The following is a 20019-nucleotide window of genomic DNA, read 5'->3' as shown; positions in this document are numbered from 1 at the left end:
AGCTCCTCTGCCGGCTAGGAGCATTTAACTCCACCACACGTGGGTGCAGCCAAGCCCCGCCCTCCAGGGGTGGGTGGGGAGGCTGGCGCCCAGGGAGATAGAGTCTGGCAGAGCCAGGGAAAGGAGAGACAGGGTACAGACAGGTGGGGAACAGGAATGGGGCAGAGACTAGGCCCTGCTTTTCCTCCTGGGCTCATCGGCTGACAGTGCTGGCAAGCTTCTTCCCTTGGTCCCAGCCCAGCTTCCCACCCCCTCCCCACCATGGTCTCATTTTGAGGTCTGCCAAGAAAATAGCCCAGATAAGGAGCAGGTGACTGGTCTCCCTCACTCCCTTCTGTCTCCCAGCATAAAATAAATTGTATTTAGCTTCAGTAGCAGCTAGGGGAATGCCTTTCAGAGGTAGGCTCCTCCATGACTCCCTATCCCACACCCTGCCACATACCCTCGCAGGACCCTGTTCCACAATTCTGTCCTCTAGCAGGCCCACACTAGCTGCACTGCAGGGCTGGGGTGGGGGATGTGGGCCCACTTCCCGCCTCTAAAGATGAGGCCACATTAAGAGGTAAGGGCCTGTTTTGAGGACAGCTCAGCTCAAAAAAGGATGAGGCCCCAGGAGCCTCAAAAGACAAGGTTGTCTTGGTCACTCACAGAGGTCATCTTGGGGACTCATCCATGGGCCTCTCACCTCAGATGATCCCCACCCAAAAATGTGTTCTAGGGAAAGTGGGAAAGGTCAAAGTTAGAGGGCTCTGAGAATTGCGGCACACAATTTTGTTGTAGACTGTGGGCTTAAGAGGAGGAAATAGGAGGCAGGCAGAGTGCACACTGTCCTTGAGAGGCTTTGAGCCTCCTTCAACTCCTCCTCTCCGGGGTTTCCAAGGTACTGCCCCAGGGGCTTCCTCAGGTGAATGGCTAGTCTGCAGAGGCCAGAAAAGGGGAAGGGAGGCAGGACCCGGGGCAGCTGTGTCCGTGGGGCTTTGTGGTCTCAGATGCCGTCACTGGGGGTAAGTTTGGTATATGTTTTTTGGGGAAGGGCGAGATGGAAGGAACATAGTCAGCAGTTCAGGGCTCTGTATCGCCCACAGCCATCTGTTTGTCTAAGACGAGGGAAGCTCTGGTTTCCAGGCTGATCTGGAGAGTGGAGCAAGAGGCTCCTAACACTGTGCACCTTGGCCTAGAGGGCAGACACCACCGTGTGCTCATGTGCTGTCCTCCTGGCTTGGCAGACATTTAGGTGGGTGTTGCCATCCCCCTGGGCTGCTGCTGGCCAGCAACTGGTAACAAGCACTGGGCTAGAGGGAAGTCTGGGCACAACCTGTGGGTAGGGGTAAGCAGGCAGGAGGTCAAGACTGGGAAGAAATGGCTTTCTAAGTTCCAGGGACTGCCCAGGAAAAACCAACCATATTCTCCTTCCATGGCCAGTGAGTTCCCATAGGGAAACGGACATGAAATCAGTAGTTGGCTGTTTTTCTTTGCACAATGTTATACCTAATACGGAGACAGCCTCCCACAGACCACTCCTTTATTGCACTGGCACTGAGATGAAGGCTCCAGTGCCAGGCTGCCAGCTGGGAGCACTGATTACGGGTGATGGAAGAGAAAGGATGCTTCTGTCCCTGGCACAAATGATGAGAGCCCCAAAGAATGGATGTTTATGCATAAAATAACCCCCTTGTTTTTGCCTAAATGCTTCCCTCTCTCATTTTGCCCCTACAATCATTTTAGGTAGTGTAGAGACTAAGAATGTGCTCATTTACATGGGAATAAAGAGGGTGCAGAGATTCAGAACTGGCTCATCACAGGAAGTTATCTGTATCACTAGAGCTCTTTTCCCAAGAGCAAACTGTAGATTATTTGGTTGAAATTAATAATGGTTCATCAGCCATTCATTACACATGTAATTAGCCTGGGTAAAAACAGATGCCATTTCAATGTCCTTGACATCAATTTTCTCCACTCCTAGTTATCGGCCCAACCACTCCTCTCTGCTTTCCCTTCTCAAGTCTGATAAACCCCAAGTTCCGGAGAAGGAACAGTGGTTGGATTTTTTGGTGGGTTTGATTACATATATTGAACAGGCAATGCTAGAATGTTCCCATCCAAAGATGCAAAGGATAATTTTTAAACTACAACTTTGGAAAGTGGTTGCACTCTGATCCTATATTCCAAACCCCATTCTTGCATAATGACAAAGGAAAAAGTCATGAGCCCCCAAGTGGGAAGCAGGTAGAACTGCAGGCGAGTTTCAAGTGATTGCTAATGAGAATCTCTCCTGAGCTGTCTTCCAAACTCTGCCAAGGAGGGGCTAGTTGTCTCCAGTATGAGGATGACAACACAGAACTTCCATGGTGCTCTTAAGAACTGAACTCTTGGCCGGGCGCGGTGGCTCACGCCTGTAATCCCAGCACTTTGGGAGGCCGAGACGGGCGGATCACGAGGTCAGGAGATCGAAACCATCCTGGCTAGCACAGTGAAACCCCATCTCTACTAAAAAATACAAAAAACTAGCCGGGCGAGGTGGCGGGCGCCTGTAGTCCCAGCTACTCGGGAGGCTGAGGCAGGAGAATGGCATAAACCTGGGAGGCGGAGCTTGCAGTGAGCTGAGATCCGGCCACTGCACTCCAGCCTGGGAGACAGAGCGAGACTCTGTCTCAAAAAAAAAAAATAAAAAAAAAAAAAAGAACTGAACTCTTACCCGGGCGCGGCGGCTCACGCCTGTAATCCCAGCACTTTGGGAGGCCGAGGCAGGCGGATCACCTGAGGTTGGGAGTTTTGAGACCAGTCTGGTCAACATGGAGAAACCCCATCTCTACTAAAAATACAAAATTAGCCGGGCATGGTGGTGCGTGCCTGTAATCCCAGCTACTTGGGAAGCTGAGGCAGAAGAATCACTTGAACCTGGGAGGCGGAGGTTGTAGTGAGCCAAGAACGCGCCATTGCACTCCAGCCTGGGCAACAAGAGCAAAACTCCGTCTCAAAACACAAAACTGAACTCTTACTTGAACCATGAAAGTGGAACCTTAAACATTAGAGTAGCAGGCACAAAAAGCAAAAATGTCTTTGGTTGTCCAGTTCCTGCCCACATCTAGACAGAAGCCCTGGGGGAAGAAGTGAAACTCCTCCAAAGGCTTAGGTTTGTCAAACGAAAGGGGATCATGGGCATCTATGGCTCACTCCAGCCAACAGGTGCTCTGGGGAGCTCAGATGGACAAGGAGGAAGATGACTGCCACTGACCTGTAACAAGGAAAGTCGGGAAAGGGCTCTTAAGATCCAGTGGTGAAACCCAATAATCCCAACCAGCAACTAGCCTGCTTGGACCACTGGGGCAGACACCAATCTCTTAAGGTAAGACCCTGAGGTCCACAAAAGTAGAAATCTCATTTTCCACTTTATCTCCAGTGTCTAGCATCACAACTAGCACACAGCAGGTGCTCAATAAATACTTGTCAAATAAAATGAACAAACACTACGAGCATGGCTAATGGTATTGAAGGAAGAAGAGCTCAGGGAAGAGCTCTCTCACAGTAGGTAAGAGGACCCATCCTTCAGAAGATTCTTTTATTAAAACTGGGTAACATCAATAAGGGGACAGTACAAAAAAAATTTTGGTCCATGAAAAAAACATAATTCAGTTAATAAAAACAGTTATCAACAGGGACACTATGGAAGTACTGAGCTTCCTTCTCATGGTTCCAGCCAGGAGGCGGGCCAGGGCTCAGCTGCCCCAAGGTTGTCCAGTGTCAACCTTTCAAGGGAGGGAAAGTGGCAGGAAGGGGAAGATTGGGAGAAAACTCTGCTGTCCCCAGTATAGAACAGGCAGGGATTTGAGGGTGGGGGTGTGCTCGCAGGAGCCTGAGGAGGGGGTGGGGAAGCAGGGGCTTTGTCAGTTCTGTGGGTTTAGAGCCCATGCTGAACGGAATTCCCCCTCTGTGCCCAGCTGTCTCCCACCCTTGCTGTGTTGAGTCTGCGAGCCTGGGATACGCTAACTCGGGGGTAATACAACCTGGAAGAAGAATGTGAGGCCCTCCTGGAAAGATGCAAAAACCATCTCAGTTCCAAGGGGCCAAGATCACAAGGTCCTGCTGCTACCTGAGGGGTCTGAAGCTTTGAGGGCAGGGGCTGGGGAGTCACAATCCTGTGAGGCAGGGAGAGGGAAGAGTCACAAACCCAACTCAGCGCTATTCTCCAGCCCTAGGCGCTTTCACTCCTCAGTGCCCTAGAAGTCACCAGTAGGTGTCAACTGGGCAGACAAGGGACAGGAAGACAGGGATGGCCCAGGGCTTTTTACCCGTTTGGTTTTAGGCCTGTTTCTCCATTAAGGGATGGGGAGGCAGGGTGGAGTGAATGAATGACATCTCCAAACAGCAGCAGGAAGGAACAGCCTCTGCTGGCAATGACAGTTCCCCAGATGAGATCCCTGGGGCTCTGAAAGGGAAAGGCAAGATTTCCCCACCCAAATGCCCGGGGTTAGGGCAGATCTGAGGGAATTACAAAGGGCAGCCACAGGGAGTGTCTGGGAGAGAGCAACAGTTAAAGAACAAACTCCAATACTGATGTGGACCCCCACTAAGGAGTGAGAGAAGCACTGAGAGAGCAGGCCAATCCAGAGGGCTGGGGACTGACCTGGGGCTCAGTGGAGCCCAAGAACCAGGGTTTCTTTAGTGCTATGGGGCAACAAGTGAAGGGAGAGTTTGTTCCAAACCTGTGGAGGGAAGGAAGGAAATTGGATTCTGTTATCAGGAGAGCCAAGATCAACTAGCTTATAGAGTGCCCCCAGGCCTGAGTCTTGGAGAAGGAGCTAAAGCTCCCAACTCCTGGGTCTCTGAAGGGCAGGATCAGTGTAGCTGGTCCCCTTGAAGACCACCTGGCCTTAGGCCCAATCCATTCCAAGCACTCATTACCACTACAGGTTCTCTCTCTAACACTATCTAGAGGTCCTATGTAGACCAGGGGAGGGTAGAGGCACATGGGAACTTTGTGGGTCAAAGGGAAGCTGGGGGTGGGAAGGGATGGGGTGAAAGAAGAGGGTAACAGGTGTCTTATGAGACAGAAATGTGAGACCCTCTTCATTCTGGTGTTGTCCTTGAACCAACAGCATCCCCTGGAACGCCCCAAGCAAGACCAAGGCAGGTGCTATGAGGCAGGCAGCACAGGGCCCAAATCGAAAATTGGTGCAGCCGAATCAGGGCTGTGGGAGACGCCCTATGTATTCCGGATTCCCAGGGCTTGCTCTAATTCTTGTCGTCTCTGCTGCACCTAAGGAGAAAATAGTGACGGGAGTAGAAGATGAGACAAACCAGAAGTTTGTGTCTAACACCACTGACCCCTATCAGGGGTAAAAACCCTGTGCCTTTTATCAATTTCCCCATGCACACCATGTACTTACCTTGGAGTAGAAGTATCGGCACACAGCCTCCTGAGCCCAGGGCTGGAAGTAGAACTCAGCTCGGCGCTCCTCCTCTGGGTTACCCACCACATCAGTCATTGTCTGAGGGAGATGCAGGGAGAGGGAAGAGAGAGGAGAAAAGGCTTGTTTCCTTCCTTCACACCCATTATTGCATAAATTGTATCCTCCCCCAAAATGTTGAAGTCTAACCCCCTAGTACCTGTGAATGACCTTATTTGGAAATAGGGTCTCTGCAGATGATCAAGTTAAGATGAGGTCACTAGGGTACCCCCTAATATGACTGGTAGGTTCCCTTATAAAGAGGGGAAATTTGGACACGGAGACAGACACGTACAGAAGGAAGATGACGTTAAGTCACACAGAGACCACCACCTACAAGCCAAGGAACACCTGCGGTACCAGAAGCTGAGCGATGCACAGAACAGAGTCTCCCTCCCAGCTCACGGAAGGAAGCAGCACTGCCCACACTAATTTTGGACTTCCAGCCTCCACAACTGTGAGACAAACCTGTTGTTTAAAACTGCCCAGTTTGTGGTAGTTTGTGGTAGTTTGCTACAGCAGCCTCAGCAAACTGATACAACACCCAGTCACCTCTGTAATCAACAAGTCATTGCCTTGTTCAGGGATCTTTCCTGGCATCCCTTTTCCCTTGCTCCTCTGCTCAGCCTAACTAGTCACAGTCAGCACAGGAGGGGTGAGAACTGATGGGTTCATACTCTGTGCCCATTCCTATCTACTAGACTGAGCTTACTGTGCTCCCCTTTCTGAGAAATGTCTCCAAATCCCAAATTTTCCATGAAGCCTTCCCCAGAGATTCTAGTTTCACTGATCTCCCTTCTCTGAATTACCTTATTGATCCTGGTCAGTCTGATAATGTCTTTTTTTTTTTTTTGAGATGGAGTCTTACTCTGTCAGCCATGCTGGAGTACAGTGGCGCGATCTCGGCTCACTGCAGCCTCCGTCTCCCGGGTTCAAGCGATTCTCCTGCCTCAGCCTCCTGGGTAACTGGGATTACAGGCACCTGCCACCATGTCTGGCTGATTTTTGTATTTTAGTAGAGATGGGGTTTCACTGTGTTGGCCAGGCTAGTCTCAAACTCCTGACCTCAGGTGATCTGCCCTCAGCCTCCCAAAGTACTGGGATTACAGGCGTAAGCCACCACGCCTGGCCTGATAATGTCTTATATGGTTTACTACTTTGTTTTTTGTTTTTTTTTTTTTTTGAGACGGAGTCTCACGCTGTTGCCCAGGCTGGAGTGCAGTGGCGCGATCTCGGCTCACTGCAAGCTCCGCCTCCCGGGTTCCCGCCATTCTCCTGCCTCAGCCTCCTGAGTAGCTGGGACTACAGGCGCCCGCCACCGCGCCCGGCTAATTTTTTGTATTTTTAGTAGAGACGGGGTTTCACTGTGGTCTCGATCTCCTGACCTTGTGATCCGCCTGCCTCAGCCTCCCAAAGTGCTGGGATTACAGGCTTGAGCCACCGCGCCCGGCCTGGTTTACTACTTTGTATCACACTAGCCTAGTTTCTCTTTTTTTTTGAGATGGAGTCTCGCTCTGTCACCCAGGCTGGAGTGCAGTGGCAGGATCTTGGCTCACTGCAACATCTGCTTCCTGGGTTCAAGTGATTCTCCTGCCTCAGCCTCCCAAGTAGCTGGGATTACAGGTGCACACCACCACGCCCGGCTAAATTTTTGTATTTTTAGTGGAGACAGGGTTTCACCATGTTGGCCAGGCTCGTCTCAAACTCCTGACTTCAAGCGTTCTGTCGGCCTCAGCCTCCCAAAGTGCTGGGATTACAGGTGTGAGCCACAGTGCCCGGCTATACTAGCCTAGTTTCTTCAGACAGAATGTAGGCTGCTTTGAAAGCAGAGATCAGGTCTTCCACTCTGTATCCCTGACAAGATGAAGCACAGTGACAGACAAAGTAAGTACTAAATCAACACGTGATGGGTCTGCCCCCATTTCCCTGCTTAATTGCAAAATGGACCCTGGAACATGCTAAAGAAAAATCTGGCCCCTTACTCCTTCCTCTGGGTCTTCTACCAGCTGCTACATAAATAAAGGAGGTGTGTGCCTCACTGACCTAAGTCCCTTCAGACCTCTCCTAGGTTCTTTACCTTGAGGTCCCTGCACTGGGACTGAAGCCAGTCATTGATGAAACCCTGAGGGTCTCTGGCAAAGCTCAGCATGAACTCCCGCTGAGTCTTCAGCTGGTTGATGGTTTCTATTGTCTCATGGATCTGAAAGGAAGAACGAAGCCCATACCATTTTCAAACTAGAAAAATGAGAAGTTAAATGGCAGGTGGTGCCTGACAACTCCACATGCCACTCCCAACCTAGTCACAGTGCTGCCCACAGCTGGTACCATCATATAAAGTTCCAACTGCTCCGACCCTTGGCATTCTTTCAGCAGGTAATTTGCTCTTGTTTGTGTCTCTCTGTACACCCCATGTGAGGAAAGTTTTCCTTTTGGTCTCCTCAGTGCCCACTATGGGCAAAGCTACATGATGAATACTTACTCCACAGCCCAAATGGGTCCAAAAGTGTTCTCAGGAAGAAAAGGACTGGCATATGGGGCTGTCTCATAAGCTCTCATCTCTGGGTTTTGTTCTCAACTCTTTTCTCATTCTACATACTCCTCCCAGCAATTTCTTTGACTTGTATGTCTTCCACTACCACTGACAGTATAATGAGTCCCCAGTCTGTAGCCCAGAGTCTATTTTCTATACTCCAACCAAACCGACTGCTTAAACTTGACATCTCTAAAATTAAATTCACTACCCTTTCTCCAATACCTGCTCCTCCTCCTCCCCTCTTCCCAGTCATAGTAAATACTACTATCCACCCAAGCTAGAGACCTGGGAGGCATCATAACATTTCCTTCTCATTCACCCCTCACTCTAATCCCAACAGTGGCCAAATTCCTTCAATTGCACTTTGACACCTCTCAAATCTATCTACTTATCTCCACCCTGACTGTCGGGACTGTAAATGTAGGGCCTCAACACGTCTCACATGGATTACTGCACCAGCCTCCTAACTGGGCTTCCTGCCTCCAGCCCTGCCCTCTGACAAATTATTCTCCACCTTCCTGCAATGATGATTCTACATACAAATAGCATCAGTCCCTCCACTGGTAATGATCTCTCAACACAGTCTTCAGGATGAAACATAAACCAGTCTTCCCTGAATCAAAGGTTCTTCATGATTAGGCATCTGGCTCCCTATCTAGCTTTCCTTCCCAAAACATCCCATCCCTGGCACTCTATGCTGTATCTAGCACACTAAATGGCTGGTACTTCTTTAAGACACCAGGCTCTCTCTCTCCTCTCTGGATCTTTACACGCCCTATTCCCTCTTTCTGGAATGTCTTCTGCCTCCTATACCCCCAGCACCACTACCCTTTTTGCCCTTTCATTAACACCTACTTTGTCCTTCAAGATTTCATTAGGGCTGGGCGCGGTGGCTCACACCTGTGATACCAGCACTTTGGGAGGCCGAAGCGGGTGGATCACCTGAGGTCAGGAGTTCAAGACCAGTCTGACTAATATGGTGAAACCCCGTCTCTACTAAAAATACAAAAATTAGCTGGGCATGGTGGCGGGCACCTGTAGTCCCAGCTACTCAGGAGGCTGAGACAGGAGAATCACTTGAACCCAGGAGACGGAGGTTGCAGTGAGCCAAGATCACGCCATTGCACTCCAGCCTAAGCGACAGAGCAAGACTCCATCTCAAAAAAAAAAAAAAAAAAAAAAAAAAAAAAACAACAAGATTTAGTTGGGGCATCAACTCTTCCAGCAAAGCCTCCCTTTTTCCTTCGTGTTCCCAAAGCACTTTTGGCTTTATTTGCAAGGACTGTGTCTAATAACAACAATCCAGATAACAATAATAGTAGCAGAAGTTACCATTTGTTGTTTTTATATGTGCCAGATACAGACTCAAGTCTTTACATATACTCCCTCATTTAATTGTCATAGCAACCTGATTAAAATAGGTACTATGGGCTGGGCATGGTGGCTCACGCTTGTAATCCCAATACTTTGGGAGGCCGAGGCGGGCAGATCACTTGAGGTCAGGAGTTGGAGACCAGCCTGGCCAACATGGCGAAACCCTGTCTCTACTAAAAATACAAAAATTAGCCAGGTGTGAAGGTGGGTGCCTGTAATCCCAGCTACTTGGGAGGCTGAGGCAGGAGAATCACTTGAACCCAGAAGTGGAGGTTGCCGTGAGGCAGGATTGCACCACTGCACTCCAGCCTGGGCGAGAGAGTGAGACTCCTGAAAAGAAAAAAGAAAAAAAAAAAAGGTACCATGGTCTCTATTCCACAAATCAGAAACTGAGGCTCAGCGCTATTGAGAGTATCCCCACAATCAGAATTCATTTGAGTCTGGCTCAAACCAGCACCAAGCACAGTACCTGACATATACTGGGTGTCGCCATATTTTGAATGAACACTAAAAATCAAAAGGAGGCCTTGAAGCTGTGATAGGGGCTGGTGGTACCCAACCGTCCAGGGCACAGACCCCTACCTTGTTGTCTAGAGTAGCAATCTCCTGTTGGCTGGCAGTGGACAGCAGAAAAGAATTCATCTGGGTCTTCAAGGTGTCATCCACTTCAACATCAATGTCATAACAAGCTGTCTTTTTCTGATCATTCGGGTCAACACTGGACAGGAAACCAAAGGGGCCTGGTAAAGAGCTTGTCCCCTAAGACCTAATTACACAGGGTCAAAAAGATGACCCAGGATGAAGAGAAAAGGGGCTAATTGCAAAAGGGCCCAACAACTTCTGGGTGTGACAGAAATGTTCTATACTTTACTGTGGCAGCTACATGGTATACAGATCAGGCAAAAATCTTCAGACTACACTTTCAGTTGGTATACTCTGTTATATATAAATTATACTTCAATAAAGTTATTTATTTAAAAAGTCAATGGTAAAAATTGAAGCAGTACAAAAGGTATCTGGTGAAAAGCAGTTCCTTCCTCTCCAAAGGAAATCACTGCTACAGTCTCCTATATATCTTTCTCCCTTTAAAAAAAATTTTTGGCAGCCAGGCATGGTGGCTTACGCCTGTAATCCCAGCACTTTGGGAGGCCAAGGTGGGTGATCACCTGAGGTCAGGAACATGGTGAAACCCCATTTTTACTAAAAATTAGCCAGACATGGTAGCTTATGTCTGTAATCCCAGCTACTGGGGAAGCTGAGGCAGGAGAATCTCTTGAACCTGGGAAGCAGAGGTTATAGTGAGCCAAGTTCATGCCACTACACTTCAGCCTGGGTGACAGAGTGAGATGGTCTCAAAAAAAAAAAAAAATTTTGGCGAGCCATGGTGGCTCATGCCTGTAATCCTAACACTTTGGGAGGCTGAAGTAGGAGGACTGCTTGAGCCCACGAGTTTGAGACCAGCCTATACTACACAGTAAGACCCCAGGTTCTACAAAAAATTTCAAAATAATTCCTGGGCTAGGTGGCACACATCTGTGATCCCAGCTACTCAGGAGGCTGAGGTGGGAGGATCACTTGAGCCCAGGAGGTCGAGGATGCAGTGAGCCATGATTACACCACTGCATTCCAGCCTGGGCAACAGAGAGAGACTCTGTCTCAAAAAAAAAAAAATAATAATAATAATAATTTTTAAAACTTTTTTGGCCAAGTGTGGTGGCTCATGCCTGTAACCCCAGCACTCTGGGAGGCCAACACGGGCAGATCACTCAAGGCCAGGAATTCAACACCAGTGTGGCGAACATGGTGAAACTCCATCTCTACTAAAAATACAAAAAGTGGCGCATGCCTGTAATGACAACTACTTGGGAGGCTGAGGCACAAGAATTGCTTGAACCTGGGAGGCAGCGGTTACAGTGAGCAAAGATCACGCCACTGCATTCCAGTCTGGCAGAGCGAGACTCTATATATGTTTAAACAAACGAAGCTTTTTTTTTTTTTTTTTTAAAGATGGAGTCTCGCTCTGTTGCCCAGGCTGGAGTGCAGTGGCACAATCTCGGCTCACTGCAACGTCTGCCTCCCAAGTTCAAGCGATTCTCCTTCCTCAGCCTCCCAAGTAGCTGGGACTACAGGTGCCCACCACCACACCCACCTAATTTTTGTATTTTTAGTAGAGATGGGGTTTCACCATATTGGCCAGACTGGTCTTGAACTCCTGACCTTGTGATCCGCCCGCCTTGGCCTCCCGAAGTGCTGGAATTACAGACGTGAGCCACTACACCTGACCAAACAAACTTTTTTTCATTGTTTCAGAGACAGGATTTTGCTATGTTGCCCAGGCCGGACTCGAACTCCAGGACTCAAATATCTACCCACCTTCGCCTCTGGAGTAGCTGGGTCTACAGGAACGTGCCACTGTGCCTGGCTTTCTCCCTTTTAAACTAAAATTGACCCCAAAAATAAAGTCAAACACAAAATTAAAAGTGGTCTAACTTTAAGCATAGGAATACAGGACAGACCAACTTCTACTGACCTAATTTATAGGTCGAGGAGTTACTACTGCGTAAGTAATGGTTCAGGGTCTTATCTTTCTTCTTTTTCTCCCCTCTCCCTCTCTGTCATCTTGTAGGTTCAGGGTCAAAAGAAAAAAAAAAGCCCACCAGGCGTGGTGGCTCGTGCCTGTAATCCCAGCACTTTGGGAGGCTTGAGGCAGGTGGATCACAGAGTTAGGAGATCGAGACCATCCTGGCCAACACTGTGAAACGCCATCTCTACTCAAATACAAAAAATCACCGGGGCGTACTGGCATGCTGTAATCCCAGCTACTCAGGAGGCTGAGGCAGGAGAATCGCTTGAACCCAGGAGGTGGAGGTTGCAGTGAGCTGAGATTGCACCGCTGCACTCCAGCCTGGCGACAGAATGAGATTCTGTCTCAAAAAAAAAAAAAAAAAAAAGAAAAGAAAAGAAAAAAAAAGAAAAAAAAGTCCTTACTGGAATTAATATGGAATAAAGGAAGAAAGGCAAAGAGACTATATCCAACTACAGAGCCATGCTTCTTTGAGAAGGAATTTTCTTCACTTCCTATCTGCCTAGAGATGCCTTGCTCTCCATCCTCTAAACAAAAAAGTGAATAGAAGTAATGGAATTGGAGGCTCAGAATAGAATGCTGTACCATCCAGAGAAAAGATGGCCACTGAGCTCTTCCATCAGTGAAGAGCTGGTAAATGTTTAACAACTGATCTTCCAAAGGAGAGCAGGAGGAAGTGCCCAGATACGTGCATTTGCTGATCTTTGGGCTTTAAATAATCTGATTTCGGCCGGGCTCAGTGGCTGACACCTGTAATCCCAGCACTTTGGGAGGCCAAGGCGGGCAGATCACCTGAGGTCAGGAGTTTGACATCAGCCTGGCAAACATCGTGAAATCCCATCACTACTAAAAACATAAAAAAATTAGCTGGGCATGGTGGCAGGTGCCCGTAATCCCAGCTACATGGGAGGCTGCGGTAGAAGAATCGCTTGAACTCGGGAGGTGGAGGTTTCAGTGAGCCGAGATCATGACACTGCACACCAGCCTGGGCAACAAGAGCGAAACTCCATCTCAAAACAAAACAAAACAAAAGGCTGGGCACAGCGGCTCAGGCCTGTAATCCCAGCACTTTGGGAGGCCAAGGCGGGCGGATCACCCGAGGTCAGGAGTTCAACACCAGCCTGACCAACATGAAGAAACCCCATCTCTACTAAAAATACAAAATTAGCCAGGCATGGTGACACATGCCTGTAATCCCAGCTATGTGGGAGGCTGCAGCAGAAGAATCACTTGAACCCAGTAAGCAGAGGTTGCGGTGAGCCAAGATTGCGCCACTGCACTCCAGCATAGGTAACAAGAATGAAACTTCATCTCAAAAAAAAAAAAAAAATTCTGATTTCAAGCTACCAACATTACATTACTGTTCATGAGAAGAGATGCACAATAACATATAAGCACATCATATCATTATATCATATTTCCACCAGATGTATACAACAGGCAAAAATAACCTCAAGAGCACAAATACAATAAAATGTAATAATGAGAAAGTAATACATTTTGAGTATATGTTACCCACTTTTAGACTAATATATTTAATTATAAGTTTATGTAATTTAATTGTAAAGTAACAGCTGTGTTTAACAACCTATTTGCAAAATTCCTGAAAATTTGACAACTAGCTTGTGCAAACTGGTACAAGGCAGCTCCGGCACAGCACTGCCTCCCACACACAGGCCTACCTGATGACATGATTAATGATAATAGGTTCTGGTGGCATAAGCAAGGCATGGAGCCGCTGCGGGATCTCTGAAAACTTCATACGTTGAGACTCAAAGATCTGTGGCAAAGGAGAGAAGCACGAGCTTAGCATTTTGAGTGTAGCTAGTGTTCTAATGGATTCTAGCAAAAGAATGGGTCCATTACTTACCTGCTGCAGGTACTTGTCACAGATGACAAACTCCCGCTCATGAGGGTCCTGGAGCTTATGTGTCTTAATATATTGCCACAGTGCTTGGATGATCACTGGACGAGTCTGGGTGTGGATGCCCAAGAGCCGAGCTAGGCGGGGGTCTAATTTAAACTGGGGAGGCTGCAGGGAACCAAAGGGTATAGGGGATGAAGCTAGTTAGCTGGGTCTATATGCAGCAATACATTCAAACTATTCAACAACAATGTAGTGCTTTTTCTGGGACAGAAACATTCTAGGAAGAACTCAGAGATGACTAAGACTCTATCTCTGTGACAAAGTGGCAAATTATTCACAACTAGACATAAACCCTTTAAAGTGAGCTCGCTGACAGGATATGGCTGTAAAAGCTGGACCCCCTCACACCACCACAGAATACCTGGTAATCCAGCATCAGTAGGACAGTACACCGTACATTCACATCTCCCGGCCGCTTCACCTGAAAGCCATCGGTCTCCTGGGTAGTGGCGGTCCTGTGCCACTACAGAGAGGAAGATGTCAGGGGGTGCTCTCCCAGAGGAAGAGCTGGGGTGGGAGGGAAGAGCTTCTGTAATGACTGAATATTCAACTTTGATTACTGAGGCTACTGGAGAAGAGCAATAGCATGAGGCATTTTAAAAAACTGCATATGGCTCTGGGATTACTGTCTGTGTATAAGTAGATTAACCTTTTAATTCTGTTTGTGGTTGCATTTAAATAAGCCTGAATGTCCAGTGATAATTCTATCCACAAAATGGATAATACACATGTGAACAGTAACATAACATAGCTATCATTTACTGAGTACTTAACTACGTGTGAGAGTATTCTAAGACATTTGCCTGGATTATCTCACTTCCCAAACATCTATACAAGATAGGCACAATTATACTTATTTTACAGGTGAGAAAACGATGCTCAGCAGAATAGAGTAACTTGCCTAGGTCAAACAGCCAATAAGTGGCGGAGCCACCATTTGAGCTCTGGTGTGTTTGATTCTATAGTCCACATTCTTAGCCACTATACTCTACTGCTATAAAATTAAATTAATATATTTACAAGTTTCTATTGATTCTATGACTTACTTCCCTTATTAGATGGTAAAGACCTTCCCATGTCTCTTAGTAGTTGAGGTTAAGGGGCTGCAGCTACACTGGCAAAGAAAGGAGCAGGTTAAGTTCACTTGGCGTGCTGGCTGGACTGTCATTCTGGTTTTGCCTGTATCCCAAAGAATACTGTTGCTAACATGGGCTTCAAAATGGTGTGCAATCAGGCATCATAATAAAGGATTTTTGCTGAATTGGAATGTAAATGTAAATGGAGCACAGACCAAGAGGAAGTCCCAGATCTGTAATGGTAACCTTGGCAAGTACTGGTACCCTATCAGTCAATCCCTCTAATTACAGCAACTGCTACCAGGAAAAAGTATGATTGGTGCATGGGTAACTACATCTCACCATTATTAACAAGCAAGATGCAGAGATGGCATGGCACGTACGAGAGGCCACCAGTAGACTTTCCCTTGAAAGAGGTGGCAGTGACCAGGATAGTAACATTAAAAAGATGGGACAAGTTAGATTACAAGAGCCCTTGGTCCTAACTAAACATGCTAGTGCCATCTAGAGGTCAACGTGCAAACTGTACACCTGGAGTGGTACTGTGTACACCTAGAGTGACCACTTTATACCTCCCCCTCTCCTTAGACATTAAAACATGGCTCCCAAGTCCATCATCCTCTAATCAGAGTCAAAGCCTAGAAGGCAGAACTACTCACTTCTACCAGATGGTTGTCGGGCCCATACAGGTCTTTGTCCAGTTCAATCACCAAGGACTTAAAAAAGGAAGAGAACTTCCTCTTTTGTTTAGTGGCATCATATTTGGACAAGGCTGACTAGAGGAGAGAAAAGAAAAATCATGTTACGAAAGGCCAGAAGAAACTTCCCAAGACAAAATCCTATGAAAAAGGAACCCCAACACAATGAGAAAAAACTCAAAAAATATTTTCTGAATATCTCTTAGGAGAGATAGGCAAAGTAGGCAGCTGCAGGTATTAAACCAGTCACGGTAACAACAGAACCCTGAAGAAGCAGCCTAGAACACATACAGGGTCAGTTTTACCCACCTCATTTGCCCAAGGGAAATGAGGCAAGTTAAGCAAACCATTGCATATAACTAAGCGAGTTTGAGCAGAGAAAAGTCTGACTCTAGAGGGGAAATGAATCACAGGGAATAAGCAGCCAGAACAAAAACAGCTTTATTTGGACAGAATGACACCACCAGCAGATGGACCGGACCTATATAGAGAAGGAGGCTCTGACACTGAGCCCTGGTTCTCCTGCAAAAGTGCATTCCAATTAGCTTCCTGCGAGCAGCTAAAAATAGAGCAAGAGAATGTAAGGGAATGAGAGAAAGGTGAGCTTCCCCGAGGAGCTTCTGGGTTGGGAAGTTTGGGGGCTATCACCTGTCAGCTGATGCTCCCCAGGAAGCAACAAAGAGCCTGTCAAGAGAAATCTATCCTACTTAAACTATGGGGTGCCTCCAATGAAAGTTGAGAAGATGGAGATACCACAAGAACTCAGAGAGGAAACACGGCCTCAAATGAAGTGCAAACTCGACTAAAAACAAAACAAAACAAAAACTAAATAATCTACAGATACGGCTAAATCCAATGGCCAGCAGCACCAAGAGGAAGGTAAATCACAAATCAGATCCCAGGACAATAAGGTTCTCCACATGATACCAGTGAAGGCCAAAGGTGTGGGGGCAAACACAAAGGACCATTGTCTTTCAGTGCAGGGAACAGTGTCCCTCTCCCTACTGCTCCCAAAAGGAGCTGTGAGCACCAGTTAGGCTTCCTGCTGACCAGACAACACTGTTCATTCCCAGCAGCTCCCACCCTAGATGCCAACCACTGTGGACCTTGAACTCACATCCTCCAGGAGCCGTCCTTCTACCCGAAGCTCCCAGGAAGCCACCGTCCCTTCCCCATCCTCGGCATCTGACTTAGCCGGATTGAAAGTGTTAGAAATGAAAATTCGCAGCTTCCGTTTTTGCTGAGGAAGGCAGAAACAGGATTGATCGTGGGGCTTCAGTGGTCTAATGTTGAAGACAAGAGTCTCCCCAAACCCCAAAATTATTCCTAACAGACTGGCTTACTGTCTACCCAGTCCCTTGGGTGGGTGGATGAAGATTCCATTTAGAAGAGGAGTACTGGCCATCAGCCTAAGTACAAGTGCATACAGTGGGATGCCAGGTGGACAAAGTCACGCAAGGTGCCAGGTTCCCAAGGTAGCAGAGCAGTTACAGCAAAAACATGGACAAGGGTATATTTGTAGTGCAAGAGACATCAAGAGCCCCTCCCCCTTTGCCATTCTGTTCTTATCCTCCTAATGTAATTCTCAGTTTGTAGGCGGAAGGGAAAGATACAATTTAAATGCCAAGGAGAGTTGTGCTGTGCCTTTGATTTCTCATCCTAAGCCTGCTGAAGGTTCCTGGGTCCTCTCCTTTGGCTCTCTGCTTAGTAACTTCCTGTGTTACCTTGATGGGACGTTTCAAGGCCTCTTGGATATCTAGTCGTTTCCTCATGATAGTCTGGTCCAGTTTCCTTTCAAAAGCCAAGAGATCCATATAGGCCTGGGATTCTGGTACCAGTTCACGAATCTTAGGAACAGAAAAATTAATTGAAATCTAGGATGATTCATCTCTATACTCAAACCTACCACACTTTCCAGAAAACAGATAGCCTGGACTCACCCTTTGAGGTAGAATTTTGTCAGCCATCTTCTTTTTCTTTGCACTGTTGGGAATAAACACTATTATCAGGTTGGGACAGAACTAGTCAGAACGTGAAAATAAGCTGTCAGCATGTCCATTTATAGTAATGTGAAGGGATTGCAAAGCTGCTCTCAAAGAACTACCACCACCACCACCACCACCACCACCACCACCACCACCAAGCATTCTCAATCATCCTGTAGCACCATCTGCTGACACAGCACCACCACTTCTTGGTTCAGGTAATCCCACCACCTGTGTACTCCCAGGCTCCCTCCCTCCCTCCCTCTGCCCCAGGATCATCTTACTTGTGGTTTCGATTTTGGACAGCCTGCTGCTGGACCTGCTGGATCTGCTGAGGGGCAGGTCTCTTGCGGGACTGATCCATCCCTGACTGGGCCAGGCCAGGTCGGACTGAAGGGTTCCCCCCATAGCCAGGGGGTCCCATGGAAGGTCCCTGAGGTGTCATTCGGCTGCCTGGCAACATACCTGGTCTCTACAGAGGGGAGAGGACCCAGAGATGTCATGGTTTCACCTGCTAAACCCCACCAAGAAAGAAAAGCAGGGAACGCCTGAGTTCTTTGAATGAAGTAAGGTTTACGGATGGAATGGAGGACAATGAGACGAGAACCCTCTGCTCCAGCAGTGACTCCACAGAAAAATAAGAGTCCAAAAGCTAAGCGAGAGCCAGATTATACTCAAATTATCGGTCTATTTTGGATCGGACACATCGGACATCGCCAGTTCCACATTTACTCTGCTAGCTACTATCTCTTTAGAAGCTGACCTCAATTTGTCAGCTACACGTTCTGTGTTCCTTTGATCAATGGAGCTGCTCAAGCCCCTCTGCACTCCGGCCCTCGTATAGGTATCCCTGGACCCACTTCACCCACCCTGGTTCTCTACCGACTCCCCACGGAAACAATGCCCCTAGGAGCTGGTGTGGACACCAACTGCCTCCCCCTCTCTTCCTGCGCACTGCCTCCCCCAGCCCCCACCCAGAGCCCGAACCCCTCCCAAGGGAGTCCCTCCTACTTCTCCCCCCACCCCTGTCACTCCCACGTCCCCGCTCGGCCCCGCCCCCGGCCCGCGCGTCCCTCCTCCTGCCCCACTCACCGGATAGGCCGCTCCGGGCATCGGGGAGCGGTACAGCCCTTGACCCGGAGCCGGGCCCATTCGCACGGGAGGCCCCGGAGTTCCGCCCGGGCCCAGGGCAGCAGCCGCGCCCGCCCCTCCCGAGGCTCCGGCGCCGCCGCTCGGAGCCACAGACTGGAAACCCGCCCGGGCCGCCATCTTCCCGGAGCCGCCGATGCAGCTGCACAAAGAACCGGAACCGGAACTCCCCCCGCCCCCTGAGCGCCCCCCGAGCGCCCGCCTGTTCCCCCGGCCGGCTGGCCGGCACGGGAGGCTCAGGGCAGCGAGACTGTCGCCTAGAGAGGAGCGAGTAGCGGAAAAGGCGTGCTGGCCACGCCCTCCCGCCTTCACGGTCCTGGAGGGAAAACCATAGAGAAGAACTCTGGGATAGAGAGGCCCCGTGAGTGGGCGCCCCCAGGCCGACGGGAGGTAGACAAGGACCTGGAAAGGGGGACGGACCACAGCCTCAGCCCCAGTCTCAACCCCGACTCCAGCCCGCTGATGATGAGGTGCTTGGAGTAATAGCTTCATCTTGGCGCATGGCATTAACTTCCCAAAACGCTTTGATTGCTTTTCGTTTCATTTTCTTACTGCTATAACTATCAGGGGCTGAGGAGGGAAACACAGTTTATTCCATTTTCCAAATAGGAAAGCTGAACTCACAGGTGAACGACTTGGCAAAGGTCAACCAGCAAGTTAGTCATAAAGCCGAAGCCAAGATTCCAGGTCTTCTTGCTCATAGCCCAGGACTCATTCCACAGATAAAGTGCCTCAATAACTACCTCACGTGGGAACTTCAACCTAACTTTGTCTCCGACCTAACCTGCTTCCGGATTATTATTATTATTATTTTTTCGACATGAGGTCTGTCTTTGTCACAGTGGCACCATCTCAGCTCACTGCAACCTCCGCCTCCCAAGCTCAAGTGATCCTCCCACCTCAGCCTCCCGAGTAGCTGGGATCACAGGCATGCACCACCATGCCAGGCTGTTTTGTATTTTTGGTAGAGACAGGGTTTCACCATGTTGCCCATGTTGGTTTCAAACTCCTAAGCTCAAGTGGTCTGCGCGCCTCAGCCTCCCAAAATGCTGGGATTACAGGTGTGAGCCATTGTGCCTGGCCTCAGATTTTTTTTTAATATTAAAAAATAGGGATGGGGGTTTCATTATGTTGCGTAGGCTGGTCTCGAACTCCTGGCCTCAAGTGATCCGCCCGTCTCAGCCTCCCAAAGTGTTGGGATTACAGGCGTGAGCCACCGTGCCAGCCTGCTTCCAGATTTTATAAT

General features: G+C 48.6%; 1 protein-coding gene across 6 annotated transcripts; it reads right to left on the bottom strand.

Moving 5' to 3' along the window:
• Positions 1–3545: 3545 nt before the first annotated feature.
• SMARCD1 (SWI/SNF related BAF chromatin remodeling complex subunit D1) lies at positions 3546–18921 on the bottom strand. 6 transcript variants are annotated; one of them, XR_012420237.1, is made up of 13 exons: positions 18717–18921; positions 17909–18096; positions 17580–17622; positions 17364–17486; positions 16757–16879; positions 15601–15717; positions 14227–14372; positions 13809–13970; positions 13621–13718; positions 9937–10072; positions 7525–7647; positions 5388–5489; positions 3546–5257 (listed from the first exon to the last, which is right to left on the bottom strand). XR_012420237.1 is itself a non-coding variant. In XM_005570811.4 (13 exons), the coding sequence occupies exons 1-13, from the start codon at positions 18891–18893 to the stop codon at positions 5204–5206; spliced, it is 1548 nt and encodes a 515-aa protein (XP_005570868.2). In that variant the 5' UTR covers positions 18894–18921; the 3' UTR covers positions 3546–5203. The 6 variants fall into 6 exon arrangements, 4 of the variants coding, with proteins under 4 accessions (XP_005570868.2, XP_005570870.2, XP_005570869.2 ...); XM_005570811.4 differs by having other exon boundaries at positions 14227–14328; XR_012420238.1 differs by lacking the exon at positions 7525–7647.
• Positions 18922–20019: the final 1098 nt, after the last annotated feature.

This window comes from Macaca fascicularis, chromosome 11 (assembly GCF_037993035.2).
Source record: "Macaca fascicularis isolate 582-1 chromosome 11, T2T-MFA8v1.1".
NCBI classification, from domain to species: Eukaryota; Metazoa; Chordata; class Mammalia; order Primates; family Cercopithecidae; genus Macaca; species Macaca fascicularis.
This window is presented reverse-complemented; position numbering and strand designations above follow the sequence as displayed.